This window comes from Lemur catta, chromosome 6 (assembly GCF_020740605.2).
Source record: "Lemur catta isolate mLemCat1 chromosome 6, mLemCat1.pri, whole genome shotgun sequence".
NCBI lineage: Eukaryota > Metazoa > Chordata > Mammalia > Primates > Lemuridae > Lemur > Lemur catta.
Genome location: NC_059133.1, coordinates 66,755,623 through 66,783,279, shown reverse-complemented (window position 1 = coordinate 66,783,279; position 27,657 = coordinate 66,755,623). Strand labels below are relative to the sequence as shown.

Sequence of the window (27,657 nt, the reverse complement as noted above, 5' to 3'; positions counted from 1 at the left end):
CAAAAGAAAAGGAAGCTTATGACAAGAGAGTGGTCATTGATCAAAGATAATTACTTTTTAAAAATTACACACACACATATATTTAATCTTCACAAATATATATAATATATGGATTTTAAAAATAAAGCTATCCTATTCACAAATATAAAAAAAAAATCTATGGAAAATATTTACCTTCTCAGGGCACATCACTTTTTGTAGAACACTAGTTCTCATCAATAAAGAAGCTCAAATGTAATATGCTAACAGAAAATAAGCAAATATTCTCACTGCCAGTAAACATGGTGAGACAGTTGACATGTCAAATATCTAGAAAATTCACTAAATATATATTATAGCATTATTAAATATATGACATAATGCTATCACATGACATCATTATTAAATACTAAGTCCTGAGTAAGGGCTAGTTTTACATGCAAATAATCCCCACCCAATAAAACTTAATGAGTGCTGAAGTTAGTATCATTGAACCCATCTCAAGTATTATTACCCTTATCTCTGTCTCAAAGTCTAAGGCAGATTCTGTAAGATCCTACTGGAAATGCAAATGGAAACATATCCATTTATAGAGCATCAGTCATAAACACTTTAGCTTGAACAAGTGTATAAGACTACCTCTCATCATCTAGTAAGGACCAGAAGGAAGGTACACAGAAAAAGAAAGCTTTTATTGAAAAGGCATCAAAGGATAACACGGAGAGAGCTCTTTTACACAGAGTGCTTGGACAAGATCTCTCAGTGGTGACAACTGATACCTGAATAAGGTGAGAGAGAGAACTATGTGCATATTTGGAGCAAACGCATTCCAGGTAGGAGAAAAGTAAGAACAAAGTCCCTGAGACAAGAATGTACTTGGGTGCTCAAGGAAAAGCAAGACAGCTGTTGGGTTAGAGCAGCGTGAGCAAAGAAGAGAGTAGCAGGAGAGAAAAAACCAGGGGCCACATCAAACACCGATTTCTGTCCTAGTGTGAAGAAAAGTCACTGGAGGGTTTGAACTGGAAAGTGACATGTCCTGACTGGCTTTAAAAATGATAATTCTGGCTAATCTTCTTTCCTCGAGATTCTATCCTATTCTCTTCTCCACTTGTACTTTCTTTAGGTAACTCTTGAATTTGAACTCTATCGCTGACGGTTCCCAAATCTAGATCTCTAATCAATATCTCCACGTGGATGCTTATTGGGGTCTCAAACTTAACATCAACCTGGCCTTACCATGGGTCTCTTGAACCTCAGCCCCTGCCTCAATCTCCTCCCTGATGCATTAATACTTCATGGCATAAACCACATTACCATTTACCCAGTTGGTCTCACCAATAACCTAGGAGCCATTCTAACTTCTTTTATTTTAACACCTAACATTCAATTAATCAGCAATCATACTATCAAAATATATTACAAACATAACCACTTTTACCACTTCAATGGCTTTAACCACCAAAGGTTGCTCATCTAGCCAAATTACAACTGCTTCATAATTCAACTCCTTAATTCCAATCTTGCTTCCCCAACTCCATTGTCCATCTCAGCTGCCACAGTCGCCATTTAAATCCATAAATCAGATCACATCACCCTCCAATGACAGCCATCAAAACAAAAAAATCCAAACTCTTTTTAAACCATGGCCTACAAACGTCTACATCACCTGACTCCCATGTACCTTCCTAAGCTATTTCAGTCTACTCTCCTCATCATTCTCAATGTTCTACATGTAGAGACCATCTTTCTGTCACACCAATATTTCAAATTTTTTCCTGACTCAAGGCCTTTGTACTGCTTTTCCTTTTGCCTGGAATACTATTCCCCTAGATTTTCAATAGTTCCATCCTTCTCCTCGGTAAGTATTATATATTAATATGTCCAGGGTGAGAAAATGTGTAGAACCGTGCTGCTTGGTTAAGGGGAATCTCAGTTTTTAGGTAATGTTGCTTCTCTAGTCACACTCTCTGAGTATTAATATCTTAGTAATATAAGTGCCATAGAGAAAACAAATTATCTTAATCATTTTTTACATTTGTGTTCATTGAATAAATCTACCCACCTCACCTTTCCAACTCCAAAATGTAAGTTGTTTTAGGACAAGGACCTGGTTTGTCTTATTGACTGTCATAGGCCCTGGCACGACAACAGGTGCTTGGCATATATTTTTTGCCTGCCTGACTATATGAATATATACCCTAGAATTCAGTTCAGTTATATATAGGTTAAATTAGCTTTATATTCTAATAAAAGAATCTTGCCCCACTTATAAATCTGTTTCTATGAGAAAAGGCATTTCATGGTCCAAACAATTAACATTCAAATGAAACTTTAAAATACAACCGATAAATATGTTTATATGCATGATATTTAGAAAATATGTTAAAAAAACATATACACCTTCACTGAAGGCTAATGTTTTGTGCCCAAAATAATCTAATAAGCCATTAACATGCCTAAAGCAAAAATTTAAGTCGTGCCTTCTGAGATCAACCAAGTGATTAAATGCATTTTGGATTGCCTTGTGGGTACAAAAATTTAGTATACGAAGTACAGTTTCAATGTCCTCTGGTCCAGTACACCAAGCAGAATCCTATGCACACCAATTATGAACCTGTCAGTAATCTTTTCATTAATGATTTGACTTATGTAATTAAATTATGCAAATGAAAGCACACTATGTAGTTCTGCTAATGGCATTAAGATGAGTAGGTTCACTGGCACCTTTGGGAACAAACCTGGAATTCAAAATGCCATGTTTTATTCACAAGATCTAACACTTATGGGAAAAAATAGTTCTGTAAAGATATTTCCTCAGAGAATCATAAAAGGGATAAATCTTCTAAAAGAAGATGTCCCTGGATTCCATAAGTCTTTGCCTGGAGCACAATAATTTTCCATTAGAAACTTTTCTACCACCAATAAAACCAATTAAAATAATTCTGATCCTTTATGTCTCTCACCTTGTATTTGTTTGCATTGTTAGAAATCTAAGGTAGAGTTTCATATTATATCTCTAGTTTTCCCTAATACTATCAAAAAATAGGAATTTGACCCAAAATCCTTAAGTATTGGACACCAAATAAAGTCACCCTGAAAGGGAATTCTTTCAAAATTATCAGAAATCAGAATTTTTAAAAAGATTTTATTATTACTGATTCAAGGAATCTCTCTTGCTACTGAATCCCTTTTGTAAAAGACAACTAACTGCCTTCACTGCACACGTGAGCCTGTGTGCTCAGCAATCTTTCCTAAAAGGTTCCAGTTTATACTTCACTTTGCAAATTTGGCAGGTAGACAACCACACTCTTAAAGACTCATATCCTCAAGGAATAGACCTATCTTGTTTATTGGTTCTAGCCAATCTTCCAAATGCCTTATGAATTACTTTTGGGTTGAATGAGTTATATGTTCTTTTTACCTCAAATCTGTACTTGGATGCTGTCAAATAAGAAAAGGCTTTTTTTTGTTGTTAATTTCTAACAGAAATTCAAAGCAGTCATCTCTAACAATTCTTGTAATAAGTCAAATGTATTTCCTCTTTCTTTTGACATGCTTCACCCACTTACAAGCTTGCGTACTCATTAACTAATTTGTAGTCGACCAAATACACTTTAAAAATATAACACAGACAGAAATGTAAAAGATAGATTAAAATGTGAGATAATATAAACCTTGGGAACAGTATCAGTAGAAAGGTAATGAGAATCTGAACTAAGGAACTGCAAGAAAGGAAAGAAGACAACAGAAAGACAAGCCGTTCTTTATTAGAATGAACAGGCTTTGGTGATTGACTAAATGTGGAATGTGAGACAGAAAATGGTTAACTATGCATCCAAGTTTTCTAACTAAGTAAACTGTGTTGATGAATTATTCTCCAGACAGATAACAGAGGCAGAGGGGTAAGACTGGGATGGAAAATACCATAAATTTTAGATACATTTCAGTTTTAGACTTCTGAAGTGTATCTACTAGAAAATATAAATACTTCACAAGCAATTGACAACTTGGATTTGCTAAGTAAGGTATACTGAGGCATAGACACTTGAGAATTATCAGGGTAAAGCATGAAAATGGTGGAGCTCTCCCAAGGAGAGATTAGACAGTGAGATAAGATTAAAAATTAAAAATAAAGCTATGAGAAACACTATTATTAAGGGGTAGGAGAAGGAAGCAAACTACCTATGTCAGAGTAGTCTAATCAGAAGTGGAAATCAGCAAACAGTTGAAGAGAGAATGAAAAGGGAGGAAGTCATGATAGAAACCCAGGTTGTTCTTGGAATAAGTATGGCGATGAGAAGATAATAAAAGAGATATTATGAGGATAAAGCAGTGTCCAGATAAAATTTTTGAGGATGAAGGAACCAAGAAATTTTCTTTTGGGGAAAAAAAAAGGCTATTCTACAAAAGAGAAATATTTGAAAAGATATATACATTCATAGCTTCTAGGAGGCATATCTCCTACATAATAATGCTTAGTCATTACTGACTTTTGAAGGAAGATGTAGCCAGTCATTTTTGGATAGCTTCCTATCCCATACAATATTCTCTCCCCTGAACTCAAGGCAACTACAGTGGTGGGAACCACACTTTAACACTTACCCTCAAAATATCCAACCTCATGGAAATGCCCTTAACTGCCCAGTTATTATGTCCTTTGAAAAGTAGTTTGAACTAAGAAACACAGAAATTGTATTCAGGGAGAGTGAGTACTTGGAAGTCTTTGTACAGTCTGAATTAGGGGGGTCATTTTCCCATGTGTACAATGAATAGAGAAACTTGGTCTTCAGAGAAAAGCAGAAGCTCAGAGAAAAGACATGGTAAAAAGAACAGCTGGCCTCAGAGAGAGAAAAAGAAATGGAGAGAATAGCTATCTCAGTCCCAACCCATCACCCTGTTTTTTGGCTCCAGTTCCCATAAAGCCAAGCTGTACTTCACATGTCTGAGTTACTCCTAATCCGTTTAATCAACCACCTACGTATAAATTTAAAAAATACATTTCTTTCCTTGCAACTAAACAATTTTGACTAGAAAAGGCAGTTTCCTTTCTGTTTCTTCTAAGGACATTTGGAAAACTTCCAGTACAAAGCTATGCAAACAAATTTTAAACATCCAGTACAATTCTATGAACCTTACCATGATCAGGAAGACGGCATGGCAACCACCATTAACTTATGGAGAGAAAGGAGCTTGTTACAGCAATTTTTTTTCAATTTGTAGAAAAGTCAATCACTTAGACTCTTCTTTGAATACTCTGCACATGATTCTGCACTGTGCTTCATAACACAAACAAACATTTTACCCTCATACCCAGGTTCCTAGTTTCCCAAAAACTGTCTCCTAGCTTGTGATCCCCCTGCACCCCCTCTTCTGTGAACTATGACATTCCCCCTCTCCTAACTACACTGGAAATCATATCCCCATCTATTCTAGTTTGACAGCCTACAACAATGGAAAGGTTAAAAAAAAAAAACAAAACTCACCCTACTGAGTCTCTGGGCACTAATGAGCCCAGCTGACTTTCCAACCCAGGCACAGCTGCCAATTTCTACATCCATGTACTTGGCACCTCAGCGAACCCCTTTCACGATGCTGTTTTCACCCTCATTCAGCCCTTCCGACCAGGTGTGGCCTAATTCCAACCCCACAGGTCAATAAACAGGTTGATGGACCAGCAATGCCTTGCCGGATTATCTCACTCTCCTCCTTCCCTTCCCATCATCCCCTCTGTCTCTGTCTCTGACGCCCAACTGCTCCTGCACCTGGAAACTTCCCCAGCTGTTGCCTGGCAAGTGGAGCTCTTGAGAAAAGAGGAAGGAGTAGAAGAACCCAAAAAAGAAAAAAAGAAAAAAAACTGTAAGTGATTTGAGGACAGAAACTATCTATCTTGCCCATATTATAGCCTCAGAAACCGGCATGGTGCCTGGCATATTCAGGAAATATTGGTGAACAAATGAAAGGAATGCAGAAGCACAAATCACTCTGTCTACACCCAAGTACTTCCTCTTCTCTCAGAAGTGAAACCTTCCAAAAAGACACAGGCTTATTATTTCATCTTGTTTAACCTGATCCAACTTCAAACTTTACAAGGAACTCTCATCATTTCTTACAAAAAGAAAAAAGAAGTTTAATCTATTTCACTTGCTGAAGACATCTTTCTTTTAATAAGTTCTTTATTTTTTTTTTGAGCCAGAGTCTCACTCTGTTGCCCAGGCTAGAGTGAGTGCCGTGGCGTCAGCCTAGCTCACAGCAACCTCAAACTCCTGGGCTTAAGCGATCCTCCTGCCTCAGCCTCCCGAGCAACTGGGACTACAGGCATGCATGACCAAGCCCAGCCAATTTTTTCTATATATATATTTTTAGCTGTCCATATAATTTCTTTCTATTTTTAGTAGAGACGGGGTCTCGCTCTTGCTCAGGCTGGTCTCTAACTCCTGAGCTCAAACAATCCGCCCGCCTCGGCCTCCCAGAGTGCTAGGATTATAGGCGTGAGCCACCGCGCCGGCTTAATAAATTCTTTTTAAACAGTTTTCTAGGATTCTTTGAAAATGTTATTTATTTACTATGACAATTACATTACATGACAAGTGATAGGCATATAACTTTAGTATTAATAAATCAGCATAAATATTAATCATAAATCATATTATAATGTCCATCATACAATTATGATAAAAACAAAAATATGAACTTACATGTTTGGACAAGTTGGGGCTCTTTGAATCAACATCATACCTAAAAGATTGAAATATGAAACTCAAAATTATTTCCACAAAATACAGTTAAAGAAAAATAGCAGTATTTTCCAAAACACACAAATGATGTAATAATGAATCAAAAATAATACCAACTGGGAGAAAAACTTAGCAAATTTAAAAGTTTCTCATAAGCTACGACCTAGATGTCAATAGTAGAATTCACAAGCCCTAAGTCCTTTCATGCTTACAAACCTAAAAAGGCCTAATATTTTCCCAATCATCCATTCTGCTGTTTGATAAGTTTAAAATTTCTTCTTTTCTGTGAATCAGTAGTATCCTAGTCCTGTTCAATTGACTTCGGAATTCCCTAAAAACTGAATATCTCTCTTCTCTGGACACCATTTAAGAGGGCAACATGAGGGATCCTCATGGGATTTTCATGTAATGGAAATGTTCCATATCTTCACAGGATTAATGTCAATATCCTAGTTGTCATATTGCAAGATAGCACCATTGGGAGAAACTAGGTAAAGGTTACGCAGGTCTCTCTGCATGCTTTCTGTATTATGTTTTACAACTTCATGTCACTAAATCTACATTTAACTCAAAATAAAATATTTTATTTAAAAAAATCAAATCAATAAATAAATAAACAAGCAGATCCTAGTAACAGGCTATCCTTTGTATATATTTTCCTTCTTAATTAATATCTTAAGTGCTATTACAGACTTTGAAAATTGGCTGAAATAAATGAGACACTATTTTTCCCCAATGACAGGACTTAGGGAAACTAAATTTTATGAGAACAGAAACATATTTACATGGGACTACTATAAGTTCTGGTTTAGACCAGTTGGTACTAGAAATAAACTCTCATTTCTTAAAGAGATTCTGGATAACAACATTCATTATCACTTTATCCCCTTGTTTTCGAGTGTTTTTAGAAGTAGAGAGATTGTTGACTGTCAAAATAGCCTCAGTTTCCTGAATTCTTGAATAGGAAAATATTTGTACTAGCTCTAGTCTTTCTCCCAAATCATATTCATTTCACATTCCTTGTGCGTAGCTTCCCACCAAAAATTAACTACCTTTTCTTTAAGGTTAATTAAAGTCTTCTTTCTCACATAACAAGAATATTTACACAAAGGAAGAAAGAAAGCATCTCAATCAATAAAAGTTCATGAGTATACTGATGCAGGCAGAAGTGCACTCACTCCCTAGCAAAGAGTGTCTACCGCAAACTGGCTTTAAAATTGCATGGTGCACATACCTGCCTCAGAAGAATTCAAAATTACTCTCCTTCACATCAGGGCATTCTGAGCACTTTCAACAGCTATAGCCTAGAACTTTAAACTAGCAAATTGCCAACATATATGGTAGAACTACAGATGCTAGTGCAAAGAATATTTCTTATCTGATATGGTTTGGATATCTGGCCCCTCCAAATCTCAAGCTGGTTGAATGTGGAGCCTGGTGGGAGGTGTTTGGGTCATGAGGGCGGATGCCTCATGAAAGGTTTGGTGCCCTCCACACAATAATGAGTGAGTTCTCCCCTTTTAGTTTATGTAAGTGCTAGTTGTTTAAAGAAGCCTGGAACCACCTCCTCCACCCTCTCTTTGCTCCTTCTCTCCCCCATGTGACATGCTGGCTCCCCCTTCGCCTTCCACCTTGACTAGAAGGTCCCTGAAGTCCTCACCAGAAGCAGATGCTGGCGCCAGGCTTCTTGTACAGTCTGAAGAACTGTGAGCCGAACAAACCTCTTTTCTTTATATAAATTACCCAGCCTCAGGCATTTCTTTATAGCAGTACAAAATGAACTGAGACATTATCCAAACAATTTTTCTTATTCAAGATGATTGTTTTTTAAAGATAAGATTGAAATTAGCCATTGTAACAATATCAGAGGTGACACATAGCTGTGCTGACTCCTACTCAAGAAACAACCCTAGTGTCCTCCCTGGTAGACTGATGATTCGGATTCTGTGCTCTCAAGAATCAGCCCTGGTAACCATCTTCAATAGAGGGTTGAGTCTGGACTGGGGAGAAATGACATGGTATGTCAAATAAAAAGTAAAAAAAAGGAAGAAAAATTTAGGCCTTCACCACAAAAAGCTGAAGTATCTTCAAGTACAAACCTCATTTACTGTATTTAACAAAGCTTTTTAAATACTGTTATCTCATAAATGGATAATTTGCATCATACTTCTGAAGATTTTAGATAATAGGTTAGAAATTAGCATTTTTCTTTTAATGGAATTTTTCTTTCAACTTGTCTGAAAATATCAAGGCTAGTCTGGTCCTCACTCTCACAGGTCAGAACATAAACCCTGCGTACAATGCATATGTGTATGTGTGTCTGTCTATGAGTCCCATAGTGTTACGGAAGAGAAAACACATAGCAAAGCGGGAAGCTCAGTAGTTTTCCCCAAGAGGGTGTATCCCACTGTGTCTAAATTTACTAAGGATGAATTTCTTAGTAAACAACTTCACCCTGCTATTGAAACCTTATTACTGGAGTAAGGAATTGGCAGTCACTGATTTGGATGCATCTTAAGGATTATGTTTTCTATCAGAGAGTAACAGATGTTGAGTTGGAGTTTTCTTGTATTTCTAGAATTGCAACTAAGGCCCAAAGCATAAATCAAAAGATGCTAAATACCCTCTCATGCTCAGAGCTACTGATGTGTCACTCCCATTAGGGCGAGAAGCTTTCTCCGCAACCCACAACGTGGCCTGGTGATGAGCATAGTATTCATAAGGTGAGGACTATGCTCTCCCTGTTGGGGGTGGGGGAAGGAGGGAGGTTCTTTCCACACCCTTAAGCCAAGTGAAGTGTAGCTCCAAAATCTGAGGTGCCTGCAAGAAGGTGAGCAGAGCATGGGGTTCACCCCTCAGCTACAGAGCCTGGCTGCAGGTCCGCCCTGGGGCTGCCCATGGAAGAGAATCTCACATGAAAGTTCCAGGAAGTGCTTTCTGAGAACTGAGAAGCAAGGAGCCATCCTTTTTAGCCCCTCTTCCACAATGACAAGACAAGCAGGGTGCTTAAAATGTGTCCCCTGATGCTGGTACCCTCATAAGGTCTATGTTTTTCAGAAAGTAAGAGACCCATATCTCTACCCACAACACCCCTTCCTGCCTGCTCCTCCACCTTCCTTCCCTCCCACAAGGAGCTGGGGCAATAGCTTCAATTGAGGAGAAAGGATGTGAAGAGATTTGAATGAAGTTTGAGATTAAGGTTTTAAAATAAAGGGTCCCTAACGATTAATAGTATGAGATGGTTCTCATAAACAAAAGCGACTGAAAGGGCATGAAGTTAGACCTTCACATTGTTAAAGGAGTCCTTGATCATACATGCCCAAAGCTTCTTTTTTATTGTTCTTTTTTTAGAATTTTATAAAATCAGTACACATTAAATAAATCCAAAACAATTCTGAAAATTATTTACATCTATCTGTTTGCCAGTTTCCACTAGTGCATCTTTCAGCACCGTTGTTCCCTAAAGGGACTAAGTTACTGCAGCAAAAATTGATCATACAAAATGGAGTCATTTTGTCACAACCAACTAAAATAGAGTCGGGGCTGGGGGCGGGAGGCAATGGGAAAAACACTCAGGGATCACAGACGCCTATTCCAGGAACTGTTGCACAAGCCCAATTCAAAATCACAATGACCTGCTATGACGGCGACAAGTTTTACCCAGTAACTGCTGCCACTCCCCAGTCAGAGCTCTCCAGCTTCTGCAAAACACTGCCACCACCAATGCACTTGCCTTCAAAACAACCTACATAGCTTTCCTCTTTTCCAGTAAAACCCCAGGCTTTCCCTTTGTCCTTCAGACACACCAGAAGCTACTCTGTTCTGCACATGTGTGTCCAGAATTCCAATTTTAATTCTTGTAAATTATTCCCAGATAAGCCCTTTGTTTGGAGGGTCGTCTCTCTCTATATTTTTACTCAAAGTTAACACCGACAATATGTTGGAGTATTTGCAGTATTTCTCTGGGTGATGAGAGTTGGTACTACAGGTGATTTTTATTGCCTATATTATCCTTTTTTTATTTTACAATTGTTCTACAATGAACATATTTCCACACTTCCTTAGATAGATAGGCTAGAAAAAATCATAATAAAAAGAAAGCCTGTTCTCACAGGTTAAAGGATTCTCATAAATGGGAAATCAAAAGTAATTAATTAAATGATAGGAAAGACAACTACATGAACTAAGAGGATGTACTTGTTGCTCTTCTTGATAATCTTCTGCAAGTAAACTTTTATAGCCATAATTGTTTGAATTTTTCAGAGGTCATATAAAATTGAGATATGATTGGAATTGGATTTCCAAAATTAACCAAATATATTCAAAAGATAACACAATACTTATTTAATTCAGCTTTGCAATACGCTTTCACATTTCAAACAGTACAGTGTTTCTGTGAAAATTACTGTAATTTTTAGTATGTTAAAGACGCTGAAATACATCAGTTTACCTCCAATAATTTCTGTAACTTTATATTTTCTTGTCACACTGAGATAAATGTTCCTCGAACAGCTAAGTTATGAGTATCAGGTAATGAGTGATGAGCAGGACATGGATCTAAAAATCAGAGCCAAAAAATATACAGGGAGTTTGGGGAAATAATGAAGCTTATACGATCTCCAATGTTGAAGTCAAAATAAAATATAGAGACAAATCTCTAAACTAAATGTTTTATTTGGGAATCACAGAATTGCAATTCAGAGCATAAGCACAGACCAGGGTGATTTTCGGGATGTCTGAAGAGCAAAGAGAAGGTTGCGAGTTTTGTTAGAAAGAAAAATGTTATGCACAGTTTGGAAAGAAGGCTCATTGGCACTAGAGAAGCTTTTGGGAGCTGGCAAGCTCTGATTGGTGAGTAAAGGCAGCCTGTAAAACCAGTCTTAGAATCATGGCAGGTCGTGACTGGTTTGGGGTTACAGCAGGAGATCTCAGCAGCAGGCCTTGTGGAAAATTCAATTCCTGGAGCAGGCGCTGTGTGCCCTGAGGGCAATTTTTTTTTGCCTTGGCCCCTTGATTTAGTTGGGTATGAAAAGAATGACCCAAATTTGTATAATCAACATTCACACCAAGTTGATTTCGTAGATTTAGAACTAAACAGTGGGTAGTCTTGTCCATATCCTATTATCCTAAAATTTGACTGAGTAACTTATCCTCTGAAAATGCAAAAAATTATATATATACATATTAGAAAAGATTTGCATAAAAAGATACTCACTGCAGGATTACATGTAATAGGAAAAATGGAACCAGCCAAAATGTCTATCAGTAAACATTTGGTTAAATAAATAACAGTTCATTCAAACAATGGAAATTATGTAACCTTTAAAATAAATGTGTTACAGGTATAGTCAGTGGCATACAAAGATATCTGCAAAATACAAGATATAGGAAAATATGTTTATTACAATTCCCATATGCATATGTGTATGTTTATAGAAAAAGGTCTCCCAGTATATACATTAAATCATTTACAGGTTCTTTTTTTGATATTGGAGTAACAAGAAACTTTCACTTTTTAAATGTCTATATCATGTAAAGCTCATAATAAATATTTGTTACTTTTAAATAAGAGAAAACAATGCAGATGAATGAGAAAGGGAGAGAGAGAAAAAGGTGAAACAAAGAACAAAGAGTCATGAAATAGTGACTGGTTTAAGGTTAAAGTTAAGTCTGAAACTAAAGGGAAAAAATTAACGGGTACCATGCCGATCTGAGACAAAGAAAATTCTTAAAAGCAGTTGCTATGCAGGCCTGAACAATGGGAGAATTAAAACACTTTCTACATAATTTATATCTGTTTTTGAATGACAACGTCATGCCCAGATAACTTGACTATGATAAATATAGTCAAGAGGTCATTGTATTCCATTCTGCTTTTTCGTCTCATAAGCCACATTTTTATTGTTTGAAAAGTGGTTTCTAAGAACGAAAAACCAAACGCTCCAGCCTGAGAAAGAGCGAGACCCCATCTCTACAAAAAAAAAAGAAAAATTAGCCAGGCGTGGTGCTGTGCACCTGCAGTCCCAGCTACTCGAGAGGCTGAGGCAAGAGGATCACTTGAGCCCGGGAGTTTGAGGTTGCAGTGAGCTATGATGACGCCACTGCTCTCTAGCCTGGGTGACAGAGTGAGACCCTGTCTCAAAAAAAAAAAAAAAAAATCCACCAAATATGGACATAAACTTTGTTTTATAATTATACTTAGTAATCTTGAAGGAAAGGGGCTGGTCAAATATCTTTTTAAAACAGAAGCACTCCAAGTTATTTTACTGCATGTATTTTAGAAGAAAGTGAGAAAGACTATTAACAGTAAGGAAGTTCTGTGTTTTTTTTAAACATTCAGAAGCAAATCATGACTTTTTCAAATAGGATATTGATAGCTTTTATTATCAAAAAGTATTTATAAATTGTGATAGCACAGAACACAATTATTTTCAGCTATTTAAAATAAGACATTTATCTTTTTAAATACTTGTGATATTCATAAACTCCCTTTAATTATTTTGATACGTAGCATCCTTTCTTTCTTAATAGTATCCTTTCTTTCCTCCCCATCTCCCCCAAATCCATTTTTTTAACCCTATCCAGATACTTCAATCACCACAGTTCACCTCTATGGAACAAAAACTCTATAATTAATAATATCTTATAAACACACTGATTCAATAATGAGAACATTAAAAATATTAGAAATGCTGACTCTACCATTGTGATCCTTGTAAATACAGGCCATCCAGGGATAAAAGGAAGCAACAGTTAAGCAGAGATCCATGTAGTGTGCTAAGAGAAACTGAAAGATCTCAGAGACATCAGTCATGGGAGTGGATGAGATCACTTTGGAGTATACATAGAACTTGTAAGAAACCCACTGAGGCACAGGTCATTTGGAAAGAATGTTCATATATACTGCCCTGTATGCTTAAATTGCTTATTTATTTATTCAACATTTATTCAAACCTACAAAATGCAAAACAGTGCGTGGGATTCTGCGTGGGCCACACTTTGAATGGAATTAATCCGGTTTATTGCCAATATAATACAGATTCAGTGGAACCATAGGACCCATCTTAGGTTACTAAAATTATCTTTAAAAATCAATTTTTTAAAATGCAGGTTTTAATAGAACTTACAAGTCAAAACGAAGATTCTCCCTTTCTTCAAAAAAGTAGTCCAGAATAAATTTTCTTACAAAATCAGGATTTAAAGTATTATCGATTACTTCGGTTCTTCCAAACTGTTGAGAGAAATGAAGGGGAGGGAGATGGGTGAAAATCAAGCCTTATAGGGTGACTTATTGCAAATCCAGTACTTAACATGGTTCCTTTAAAACATAAGCAATAAATATCCAAAAGATTTTTATCAAATAAAACCTTATAGAGAAATTTTTAGAGATCAAATCATGCCTCTTATTCATTCAGAGAAATCAGAAAATGAGCCCTGAGTTCATTCAAAAATCAGTGTCTCCTCAAAATTTATATAACAAAATCTAATATTTCCTCTCCTCTTCTCCCTACTTGGAAGCCAAATCCTCTTCTAATCAAAAGAAGTCATTCGTATCTTAAATTTAAATTTATTATAAATTCTTTTCCTAACCTTATATAGAAAAGTAGGCCAGGCAATACATACTCTTAAAATTGCACAGGTCAAAATTCTCATAACCCTCTTCCCTAATGTTTACAGAAAACAGTCCTCCACACAATACAGTTTATTACCCAAGTTTGGGGAGAACTTTCTTATAATCTACTGCACACTATATCACAAAAATCAGTTGGTTTTGTTTTATCTTTTTTAATTCTTATAGTATCTAGACAGCGAAAATGGGATCTACCATTTTCACATATTTTTAAGCTAAGTGCTGCACTTTAGCTTAGAAAAAATAGTTTATTCCTCTTAGGGCAAGTGGAAACCAGGAAAGAAAATTCCACTTCTAGTCCTTCCTCCTTTCACTGTGAAAGGAGGCCACTAGGCACTGCTCCTAAAGATAGAGCACAAACATAAATTTTATATCTCTTTTTTGTCCTTGGCTTACATTCCTCCTTGCCAACAGCCATGGAATCCTAATGAGGGGATTTTAACCTTAGTTTTCAACAACCCTGTGCAATCAAGCATGCTGCCTTATCAGAGAACCAACCTTTATTAAAGTTCAAGGAAATACTTTCTTTTTAATAGAAAAAGAGAACTGTGTTAATCCCTTAAAATGTGAGGATCATGAGCTTTCTTAGATTTTCATAATAAAACTATGGTATAAAATATTGATGACCAAGAATTTACTGGGGCTATGAATCACACACACACACACACACACACAGAACTAATTTTCAGAGGCTTCTGCCATCAGACAATGTTTTATATCATGGACCAATATCATACAATAAAACCATAACCCAGGTAAGTAAATAAAGATATCAAATATATTGAGCATTTACTTTGAACAACAATAATAATTACAGCCAACATTTATTAATTACTTTGTTTCAAGCATGTTTCATATATTATTTTAAATATTTACTTTAACACTGCAGGGTATTATTAGTTCCATTTTAGAGATAAGAAAATTGAGGCAGAGGGTCCCAACCTAAGTCACTTTGGCTACAAAGTTTGCATTCCTTCTGGGACTCTCCTCTATTTAAGCATAAAACATGTCAGGTCCTGAAGAAGAGCCAATAACAAACTTATATATTTTAATTTTCTAATTTTTGGGAATAAGAGAATGCACCCAAATAACCAGCGGCTAGCAGTGCCCATGCACTCAAAGTGCAGAGCAGGGATCAAGAAGTTTAAGTGTAAACCAGAGGGGGCCTGGGCCTTCCCAGCCTTCCCACCGCTAGGAGGCAAAATGGTTTCTAGACCACAGCAGAGAGCACCCAAGCAGCAAATGCACAACACTCTCAAACAGAAGCTCAGCCAGTACCCATATTCTCAAATATTTAGATTTTAACCCAAAGCCACATTCAGAAGGAAATTTACAAAATAAAATGAGCATCCCCGGGGTAAGCCTCATGGATGTGCAAGCCAGCAAAACTCCCCAGGGCCTATGAGCCACTAAAACACCCACCAGCCTGTTTCTTACGTAGCACTGACTTGTCAGCAAGGGTGTGGCTGAGTATCCTCTGCTATCTCTAGTGAAGATTAATTTGTAGCCATTAAATTTCTGGTTTTAGCTAATCATCTATAAATCATGACTATATCCATTGCAATATGTCTTCTAACACATAGCCGTGAAATTGCTTTTGGTGCTATCGCCGGTGACCTTCATATTGCTAAATCCAGTGGTCAACTTTTGGCCCTCACCTCACTGGAACTCTCAGCGGTATCTGACATGGCTGTCCACTCCCTCCTTTCTGAAGCACTCTTTCCTAACCTTGTAACAGCACATTCCCCTGTGTTTCTCCTCTTCTCAGACTCTCAGGCATTCAGTCTCTCATTGTCAGAGCACAGTTCTAAGCACTCTTCATCTCTCTATAGTCACTCTTTTATTAGATCATCTGTTCCTGCTATGGTGTGAATGTGTCGCCTCCAAAATTCAAGTGTTGCCAATGTGATAGTATTAAGAGGTAGATCGTTTAAGAAGTGATTAGATTAGCTGGGCATGGTGGTGCATACCTGTAGTCCCAGCTACTCGGGAGGCTGAGGCAGTAGGATCGCTTAAGCCCAGAAGTTTGAGGTTGCTGTGAGCTAGGCTGACGCCACGGCACTCACTCTAGCCCGGGCAACAGAGCGAGACTCTGTCTCAAAAAAAGAAGTGATTAGGGCATGAAGACTCCTCCCTCATGACTGGGATTATGGACCTTACAAAAGAGGTTTCATGTAGCATTTGGCCATTGTTGGCCCCCCTGCCTTCTGCCACGTGAGGGTGTAGCAAGAAGACCCTCATCAGATGCCAGCACCTTGATCTTGGACTTCCCAGTCCCCAGAACTGTGAGAAAATAAATTTCTCTTCTTTATAAATTACCCAGTCTCAGGTATTCTATTATAGCAGCACAAAATGGACTAATACTGTTCTCCTTTGGTTTCCAATCCCATCTACATGACAGTAAGTTCCAAATATGTATGTCATTTGCCCAGACTCACCTCTGAGCACAGACTTGTACGTACAACTGTCTTCTTAACGTACATATGTGGTTGTCTTACAGGGCTCTCAAAATTATCATCCAAATGTAAGCTATTCATTTTGTACCACAATCATCAACCATCCTGGTGCCTCCCAAGTCTACCTCTTATCAATGAATGATACCACCATCCACTTGATTCCCCAGGCCATGATGGAAGTCATCAATCTCAACTCCTTCTTTTTAACCCACCATCTCCTATTCATCAGTGTCTCATAAATTATCAATTCTAACTTCAAAAAATGTCTCACGCCTGTCTGCTTCTCGCCATATCTCCCATTATCAGAATAATTCAAGCTTTTTATCTCTCTCATGGACTATCCCAATGGCCTCCTAACTTACACCTCTGCTCCTACTCTTGTTCTCCTTCCAATTCATCCTCTATATAATTTCCCGAGTAATCTTTTGAAGAATGTAAATGCGGTCACATCATTTCACCAGCCTAAAGTTTTTCAATGGCTTCCCACATTATGGAGAATAAAATCTCTTTTCTTTGATCTACATGACCTGGCTCCTGTCTTCCTCTCTAACCTCATTGTAGGCAGGATCCCCTTCTCTTTGCTCCAAGCTCCTTGCCTTATCTTAGACCCCTTTACACACCAAATGCTTGCCCACCTTATGGCCTTCACACCTGCTATTCCCTCTTTCTATAATGTTGTTAACCCCACTCTTGCATGGCTGTTTCTCATTCTTTAACCCTCTGCTTAAATGTCAGCATTCCAGCTCTAAAAATTCAATCTAAACTTGGTCCTCCACTCCCACCATTATTCTCCCTCATAGCACCTGTTTTTCCCCCTTCAGAAAACTTGTACTGTGGAATTATATATTTATGTTTGTTCATCTTATGTTTCCCCTGCTAGACATTAAGATCCATGAAGGCACAGGATACACATATGTGTTTGATTTCCACCTGTATAAAATTGAACAAATGGTTAAATAAAGGATGTCTGCAATATATGGTTCAGAAAAAAAGTCAAGGATAATATATATTATAATACATATTTTGATTAAAATATATGTCTGCACATATACAGATAAAAATATAAGAATATATAATTATAATCTAATAATTTTTTAATTTGTTATACATTTCTAGGTTTTGCTAATTTCTTGCAATGAATACTATTTACTTTTAAAATCAGAAAAAAAAAATTTTCAGGCTGTATTCCTGCTTTGAGTTCATTCTATTATGAAAAGTGAAAACTGCAATGAAAGAAATCCACAGATACATTATCACTATTTCAGCTCATGGGAAATATGTTAATTCTTTCCCAGAGGCTGGAATATATTAGCTATCAAACAAGTGATTAATCTTTTTGACTTGAAAATAAAATTTTTCTTGGCTAATGTCTTATACTACTAAATACAAATTTTCTAATTCTTGAGAAAATGTGCAATAGCATATTATTCTACGCAATAGCATATCAGAGGGGTTTAAAATTTTGAGGAAAGACAATTAATATTTATTGATGGTATGCGCCCAGAAATAGCTACATTTGAAAGAATTGTAATTTGTGCCCTAAAATGTCTCATTCTGAATATCAATAATATTAGATTATCAAAAGTACCTGTAAACCTGATTATAATAATCTTTGGCATAATGAATATATGCAAATATAGGACAGTCAAGCACTTTTACATAATGACACAGTATTTAGTTTTCATCTTCGCAGAATTAGGAAACTGTTCTTTTATTCACCAAATATGAAAGTTTTCAGTTATATGAAAAAAAGTATGGAAACCTAAATTCGTTAGAAGATAAAACAGCGTTCCTCGTAAAACTCTATGCAAAAAATTAAAAAAAGATTCACAATCAAGTCTTTGAAAGTTTCCCTGTGTTTTATGCTTGAGCTAATTGGATAAATAGCTACTTTTCCAATTTAGGAACAAATCTTGCAGAAAATGATAGAACAGAAATACTCCTGATTTCTAATTCAACTAATTGTTAAACTGCTTCAGAGGAGCAATACTGGAAAGAACATTAAGTAATTTCATCTATTTATGGCATCAAGCAGATGAACTCTGTTTTGATGAAAATGTTCAGAAAGTTTTAATATATGATGAAGGCCCAGCACAACCACCCAGTCTCATATTAACTTGTCAACTGAAGTGAAAGTGATGAAGCGAAAAGGTCATCTGAAACAGTGCATATCTTTAATTCAATTATTACACTATAATTAGATCTTAGTAGCCATGATATACAGAGGAAAGTTTCTAGAGATTAGACAAGAATAATAAATTAACTGTGTAGGGAAGACAGAATGCTAAGACATAATATTAAGATAAATTCAACCAAAAAAGCTCAATTTAGGACTATAAATATCCAACTTGTATAAAAGATACCAAACATACACACACACACACACACACACACACACACACACACACACACACATGCAAAGAAGATTTACATTCTCATACACTTTCTCTTGGAAGTAAAACACTGGCCCCATCAGAGAATTCAAGGCCCTTTTCTAAGGTAAAGATATCTATATCTATATCTATATCTATCTATCTATATATATTTTTTTTTTTTTTATTTATTTAGATAGCGTCTCACTCTGTTGCCTGGGCTAGAGTGCCATGGCATCAGCCTAGCTCACAGCAACCTCAAACTCCTGTGCTCAAGCAATCCTACTGCCTCAGCTTCCCGAGTAGCTGGGACTACAGGCATGCGCCACCATGCCCAGCTAATTTTTTCTATATATTTTTAGTTGTCCAGCTAATTTCTTTCTATTTTTTTAGTAGAGACAGGGTCTCGCTCTTGCTCAGGCTGGTCTCGAACCCCTGAGCTCAAAGGATCTGCCCGCCTCAGCCTCCCAGAGTGCTAGGGTTACAGGCTTGAGCCACCGCGCCCAGCCAAGAGATATATTTCTTTTATACAACTTATTGACAAGGTATTTTTTCCCACAAACCAATGATCTGAAGTTCACTTAATTATAACAAGACAAGTAGAAAATCTGAAGACTTTATCTAGATCTTACATTATTATAGATCAATGAGATATAGCTATAGACATAGACATAGATAACATAGACATACATGTACACACATACACCCCCCACACACACACAGAAAGAGAAGTAAAGTGATTTCCTTCTATTATTCTTGGTTAAGACAGAATATTTCACATAACGTACTGTCATTCAATTTTTAGGATCTTCTGTTCTTAGGAACATAACTAAATCATTGATCATCAACAAATGGATATCTTGATGATGTCTCTGTAATTTTCATGCATAAAATATAGAAAGGACTAAACTACCAGCTTTTAAAATTAGATTATAGCATTTTAACACTTTAGTTAAAACATTTTAAAAATTATACCATACACTTCAAAATAACAATATTTTGGCCAGGTGTGGTGGCTCACACCTGTAATCTGAGCACTCGGGGAGGCCAAGGCAGGAGGATCACTGAAGGCCAGGACTTTGAGACCAGCCTGAGCAAGTGGGAGACACCATCTCTACTAAAAATAGAAAGAATCAGCTGGGAGTGGTGGCACATGATTGTAGTCCCAGCTACTTGGGAGGCTGAGGCAGGAGGATCACTTGAGCCCAGGAGTTCAAGGTTGCAGTGAGCTATGATGATGCCACTGCACTCTAGCCCGGGCAACAGAGCAAGACTTTGTCTCCCAAAAACAAAACAAAACAAAACAAAATCCTCCAAAGAAATAATCCCTCAATTTTTTTGGAATTATTAAATTCCAGGGCAGGGGGGTGAATGTGGAATAAAAACTTACCTATTGGGTACAATGAACACTATTCTGGTGATGGACACACCAAAAGCCCTGAATTAAGCATTATACAAGATATACATGTAATAAAAACAATTGTACTGCCTTTAATATTTTGAAATGAAAAAAATAAATTCCATTACTGCCTTTTTAAAGATTTGCAACATACTTTCTCTTTTTCTGAAAATATTATATAAAATATGACCTTTAGGCACAGCTTCACTACTGATATTTTTCAATTCTCATTGCTTATTTTTGTGAGTTTCATTTATTTAATTTAATTTTGTGTTGATAATTTTACAGGAAAACAGAAACACTGTAAAACTAAGCCTAAGCATTATTTTAATTCAAAAGTGATGATCACAAACTTTTACGTTTGCCAATGGCAAATTAGTTTGCTTCAAACCAATTCTTCCTCTCAGAACAACCAGAGAAGTTATACACAATGCTAAAATAATTTTTTGGAAGCACCAGAGAGCTAAAAGAAAGTTACACTTTATGGAATTAAAAAGCTGCATAAAAGAGAGGCCAGGTTAGGAGCCCTGTAGCACCCTGTTTTGAAAAAAAAGAGGCAAAATTAGGCAGAAATTTCAGCAGTCTCATGAAGCTGGAGGAGACAAAGGAGTTGAAAAACACAGAGAAGGTATATATATATATTCATTGTATGTTTCTTCCCATTTTTCAATATTTATAAACCTTAACGAAAGAGAGTTAAAAAAAATAAGTCCACAAAAGTTTAGGCTGGGACCCTAAAAGGCTATAATTGAGAAGTAAGGATGAATCCAAAGAATAATCTTCAGGAGGAATGAAAGTCAGCTTAGAGTTTTTCAAAATTTTTTTAACAGAATGAAGGTGGACTTTTTCTAGCTTTCTTGTCTCTCCAGAAGTAAAAATAAGTCAACTCTTGAGAAATAAAAAAAAAAAAAATCATTCAGGCTGGGCATAATGGCTCGTGCTTATAATCCCAGCACTTTTGGAGGACAAGGTGAGAGGATCACTTGAGGCCAGGAATTCAAGACCAGCCTGGACAACATAGTGAGACCCCATCCCTACAGAAACTGAAGAAAATTAGCCAGACGTGGTAGTATATGCCCCTAGTCCTAGCTACATGTGGGGCTGAGGTGAGAGGATGGTTTGAGCCTAGGAGTTTGAGGTTGGAGTGACTTATGACCACACCAGGGCACTCTAGTCCAAATGGACAGAGCAAGAACCTGTTTCAAAAAAAAACACATCCCAAGCTTCAAATTATCTCTAATTTTTCCTGTACAATATTTAACAATTATCATCAGATATGAGGATGTCTCCTTTTAGTTCTGGTGGAATAGCATGTAGCAGACAAATATTCCTGCTGAAAAATAGAAAAAAATAGATAAAATACAAAAACTAATTGTTTGATATTATTTGAGAGATGCACAGGCAGCTAACACTTGAGAGGCCCAATTCTGAGGAGAAGGGAAGTTAATCAGTATAAAGCCAATTGCTGTGTGGGACAAACAGCGATGAAGGAAAGAGAAAGTCCAGAATAAACTAGAGATGGAAAAAGAAACAAAGCCAGGAAATCTCAGCAATATCTAGCCATCGTTCTCAAGACTTCATGACTAAATGGAAGTATGAGCTTGTGAAGTTAGAAAAGCTATCTAAACCCAGACTCCTTTAAATTTCAGGAAAACTAAAGGATAACAGTCAAATTGCATACAAAGTTACCATGAAAAAAGAGATTAGAGAGTAGAATAATACTCTTATAAGAAATGAAAGCATGCCAAAAGATACACTCAGATTGGTGACATCAGCAAGATGTCAGAATAGGAAGCCCAAGGCCCTTCCTTCCCCTGTAGAGACACCAACTCAATAATAATACATGGGCAAATTTCCTTTGTGACAAATACAAAAACTTGTTAAAAGCCTCCTGTACTTCAGGCAAATGCAAAATCAGCCACACTGAAGCTGGCAGGAAAACTTGTGGCATAGACTTCCTATAATCCCTGCCCACGGCACAGGATGGTGCCATTCTGAGAAAGATCTCAGCTCCCAACTTTTCCGTGGGGAGAATAAGAGAATACTAGATCATGCATCAAACATTCTGACTTTTTGGAGGGCTGCCTGAGGAATTGGCTTCTGTCTTGCCTGAATCACAGTGCTAACAGGAAAGAGTACCAAGTTTGAGGCTGCTGAGAGGAAAAAGTAATAATAATTTGGATTAATACACATTCATTCACCATATTCCCTTCCTCCATGTCAGCTTGGAAGAAGTGGGAGAAAACCTCGAATTCCCAGCTTCTCCATAAAGAGGAAAGCAGTTGAAGTGTGCATCCAACATTTTGGCTTCTTGGAGTCCACCCAAGAAATGGTTTCTGCTTTGCCTGTCTTAGAGTACTAACAAGATCTGGCATACTCTAGATGCCTGATGGTCACTGAGAAAAAAAAAAAGAGATCTCCGTGGCTTGCTGCTGGTCCCAAGGACCCATGAGAGACTAATATAACACAATGGGCTCTCCCTGCAGGGAAGGAGAAAAGAGTGCAGTAGTTGTCCAGTGTTATAGCTTTGGGAGGGTTAGGGTACTGGTTTCAGTCTTGCCCAATGAGGAGTGTTGATGGGACCTGGCATACCCTAGGAGCATGGGGGAGATGCTCTGCTGAGAACAAAAGAGGACTGGGTGAATTGTGGTAGTTCCCAAGAACATGCAGTACTTGCAAACAAACATCAGAGGGCGCAAAATATTATGACAGCCTGAAAAACAAACAACGCACATAAAAATGGCAAATCCCTTTAATTGGGGATTTACACACTCAAGTCTAGAGAAGATACATCCAGACAAAGGGCTTTAGAGGACCCAACGATCTCTAGCCAGAATGACTGGGGAAAGCCTTTCCCTATATGAAGCCAGTCAATGAAAATTGGGAGAGGTGAGAGTGTTTTCAAATATGCAGTTCCTGACACAAAGTTATAAGGTACATGAAAAAAACACGAAAATATGGCTCAATTAGATCAATACAATAAGTGTCAGTGAGGATGCAGAGAAATTGGAACATGTGTACACTATTGGTGGGATTATAAAATGGTGCAGTCATTATGGAGAACAGTATGAGAGTTCCCGAAAAATTTAAAATAGAATTATCACATGATCCAGCAACCCTACTTTTGAGTATATATTCAAAAGACTTGAAATCAGGATCTTGAAGAGATACCTGCACTCCAGGTTCCCTGCAGCATTATTCACAATAGCCAAGACATGGAAGCGACCTCAATATCCATCAATGGATAAATGGATAAAGAAAGTGTAATACACACATACATACCTTGGAACATTATTCAGCCTTAATAAAAGACACCCTGCCATCTGCAACAACAAGGATGAATCCAGAAGACATTATGCTAAGTGAAATACACCAGACACAGAAGGACAAATACTACATGATACTACTTATATGAGGAATCTAAAATAGTCAAACTCACAGAAGCAGAGAGTAGAATAGTGGTCCCCAGGGGCTGAGGAGAGGGGGAAACTGAGAGGTTATTAGTCAAAGGGTACAACTTTTCAGTTATACAAGATGAGTAAGTCCTAAAGATCCACTGTACAGCATGTTGCCTATGGTTAACAATACTGTATTGCATACTTTAAAATTTGTTGTAGGGGTAGATGTTATATCAAGTGTTCTTACCCCTGCTATAAGGAACAAGACAAGGATGTCTCCTATCACTACTTTCATTCAACACTGTGCAAGAGGCCCTTGTCAATACAATAAGTATCATGATTAGAAAAGAAGGATAAAACTTTCAGTTTAAGAAGAAAATTTTTAAAAATCTATAAACTATTATTAGTAAATAATTAAGTAAGGTCACTTCAGGGTTATTATCCAAAAAATAAATGGTATTTTATATACCACAAAAAAATTAAAATTAAAAATGATGACATATCAGTATCAAAAAAATCAAATAACTAGGGATAAATCCAATTAAAGATATATAAGACCTCTACATAGAAAATTATAAAACATTACTGAGAGAAACTAAAGAAAACCTGCATAAACAGAAGAGTATCCTTATCTGTGGATTATAAGGCACACTATTTTATAGATTTCCATTCTCTCAAATTGATCTATAGTTTCAGTGCAATCACACTTTCACAGTACAAGCGTGTGCACATGCGTATGTGTGCATGTATAAACTGACAAATAGATTTTAAAACTTCTGTGGAGCTGTACAAAATTAAGACTATCCTAGAACAGGATTCAGAAAACTACAGTCTATGGGCCAAATTTCACCTGCTGCTTGTTTTTATAAATGAAGTTTCATTGGAGCAAAGCCCTAATCATCCATTTATGTATTGCCTATGGCTGCCTTCATCCTACGATGGCTAGAAAGACCACTGGGTCCTCCCAGCCTAAAATCTTTATCCTGGTCCTTATTTATATTTGGCCATTTATGGAAAAAGTTTGCTAACCCCTGACCTAAAGCATCCTAAAAAAAAAACAAAAACAAAGCACACCTAGTTGGCACTAGTTATTGAAAGTGTGGTGTGACACGATAGAGTCCTCAACAAGGTCCTCACTTACACAGTTATCTCATTCATGAAAAAGGTGATATGACTGTGCAGCGGAGAAAGGAGATCTCCACAGTAAATGTTCCCAGGTCAATTAGATACCACATGGCATCAAAGCAAATTTTATCTCCAAGAGTGCACAAAAGTTAACCTCAGAGGAATTATAGATGCAAATATGGAAGGTAAAACAATAAAACTTTTAGAAGATAACACTGGGAAACATCATAGTGGCCTTAAGGTAAGAAAGATTCCTTAAACAGAACAAAAGCACAGACCATAAAGGATCTGTTATGATCACAAAGAATCAGATAGCTATGTTGGATGAAATTAAATTTAAGAATGTTTGGTCATCAAAATATACCATTCAGAGAATAAAATGCCACGCTAAATAAGGAGAGAAGATACTTGCAAGATATGTAAGCAACAAAGAATTCCTATCTTGAAGATATAAATAACTCCTAAAAATTAATAAGAAAATAGGCAAATCATCTAAATATGTACTTCCTAAAAGAGGATAAACAAATAGTCATTAAGTCTATCAAACCGTGCTCAGCCACATTAATCATCAGGAAGTTAAAATCCAAACAAGATATCTTTACACAATAACCAGAATAAAAAAATTTAAAAAAACTGGCAACACAAAGCATTAGCAAGGATGTACTGTAATGACAGTGGCAGATGGAAAATTCCAGAAAATCATTTGGCAGCATCTACTGCAGATGAAAATATACATACTCTGTGGCTCGGAAATTTCATTCCTACATATACAGACAATAGGAATATGTAAATATGAGATCCAAAAGATATGTACAAGAATATTCTAGACAGATAATCATAATATTTAACAACTTGGAACAAGCCAAAAGTCTACCTAGAGTAAAATGTAAAAATAAATTGGGGTATATTCATAAAATAGCAAACCACACAGCAACAAAGTGAACAAACTGTTGCCATAGGCATGGATAGATTTCACTGAAAGAAATTTGGCACAAATAAATATTATACTATATGATTCTATTTATATAAGGCTTAAAAATAAGCAAGACAGTTCTATAGTGTTAGAAGTCAGAATGGTATTTTAATTTAGGAGAAGGGAAGTAGCACAATCAGAATCCCTGAATTGCTAGCAATGTTTTATTTCTTGATCTGGGTGGTGGTTACATGGGTGTGTTTACTTCTAATTCATTGTGCCACATGATTTGTGCCTTTGGGTATGTTTTATTTTGATAAAAAGGTGTATTAAAAACAGAACAGGAAAAAATAATTCAAGAGACCAAAATATTCTGAATTTGCTTTTCAGCTAACAACCAACAAAGTTCTGTCAAAAGTGTGATTCGTGCTCAACTGGTCACAGGATATTCATAGAGCTAATAGACTTCCACTGAGGCTTATAATCTATGGGCAACTTACTACATTAAGCCACAGCTTCTAATCATCTACAGTCAGCAATATCTGTAAAACCATTTTATGTCCTTTTCTAAACAGAAAAATTTCAATGTCAATCTGTAGACATCTCTCTAAAACTGGTAGGACTGACGTTGGGAATCCAGATAAATCTACATGGTATTTGCCTTAGTGACACACAATATATTTTTGCTAAAATAGTAATGTCTCAACACTGACCACACATTCCATAGAATATATTGGTCTTACTAAATAAGTGCTTTCTGCTACATGTCACACAACTTTTTAAAGGAGAACATCAAATGTCTTCTGTTACAATCCCTTCAATCAATCACAGAAGAGAAGTCATGATGCATACTGTGAAAATCCTTCATATGTCTACTAGAGAAATAAAATCTCTGCAGATTGAATGCTCAGCAATACAATGCAATTAAAATCTTTTTAGAAGACAGAAAAGAAAACAAAACAAAATAAAAATTGTCAGTGGCTCTACAACATAAATCCAATCGTGAAGACAGATAGCAGTTGTCATGCAGAATCCTATATCAACAGTGATTGTCTAAAGATTCTGGAAGGAATAACTCAAATCAATAACTTTAGATGTTTCCCCATAGTATTTCTCTAGAACAAAAAAAAAAACCGAGAGAATGAAATGAGTGTCTCTAAGCCCTAAGAGGTATATGATATGTTTTCAATGGATGTTATAATTTAAGTTCCAAAATATGTATTCACAGTTAAAATTATAAAGAAGAGCAGCAGACAAGGCTTAAGCTCTCATACACAGCATGTCACACGAATGTTCTCATGCAAAAAAAATGTAACTTATGTACCCAATGATCTAAAGAGATTATTCCAACACACAAATTCTGAAATCACGATAGTTTAAATATGTGCCTGTGTTTGACAGCATCCTCAAATTTACCCTTTTAACAAATATTAATTGAACACCTTCTAAGAACAAAGAAAGCCCCATTCTAAATGCTGTGCAGGAGGTTTGACCTTTAGAAGCACAAAGCTAAGAGGTGAAGTTAAGGCATATTATGAGAGTAAGGTCACCAAAAAAAGTCCTTGATGTTTTCTGAACAGTATAAAGTGTATATACATGCGTATGTGCATATTATACATAAACAGGTAGTATTCAGTATGGAAATGAATAA

The 27,657-nt window shown here is 36.6% G+C and overlaps 1 protein-coding gene across 1 annotated transcript in view; it reads right to left on the bottom strand.

The window, feature by feature from the left end:
- CPNE8 (copine 8) overlaps positions 1-27,657 on the bottom strand; it is a 198,873-nt gene that overhangs the window by 134,759 nt on the left and 36,457 nt on the right. Inside the window, exons 4-5 of the mRNA XM_045554030.1 lie at positions 13,841-13,944; positions 6,675-6,714 (exon numbers count right to left, since the gene is read on the bottom strand). Of these exons, the coding sequence (XP_045409986.1) occupies positions 6,675-6,714; positions 13,841-13,944 (144 nt within the window). The remainder of the gene's footprint in view (positions 1-6,674; positions 6,715-13,840; positions 13,945-27,657) is intronic.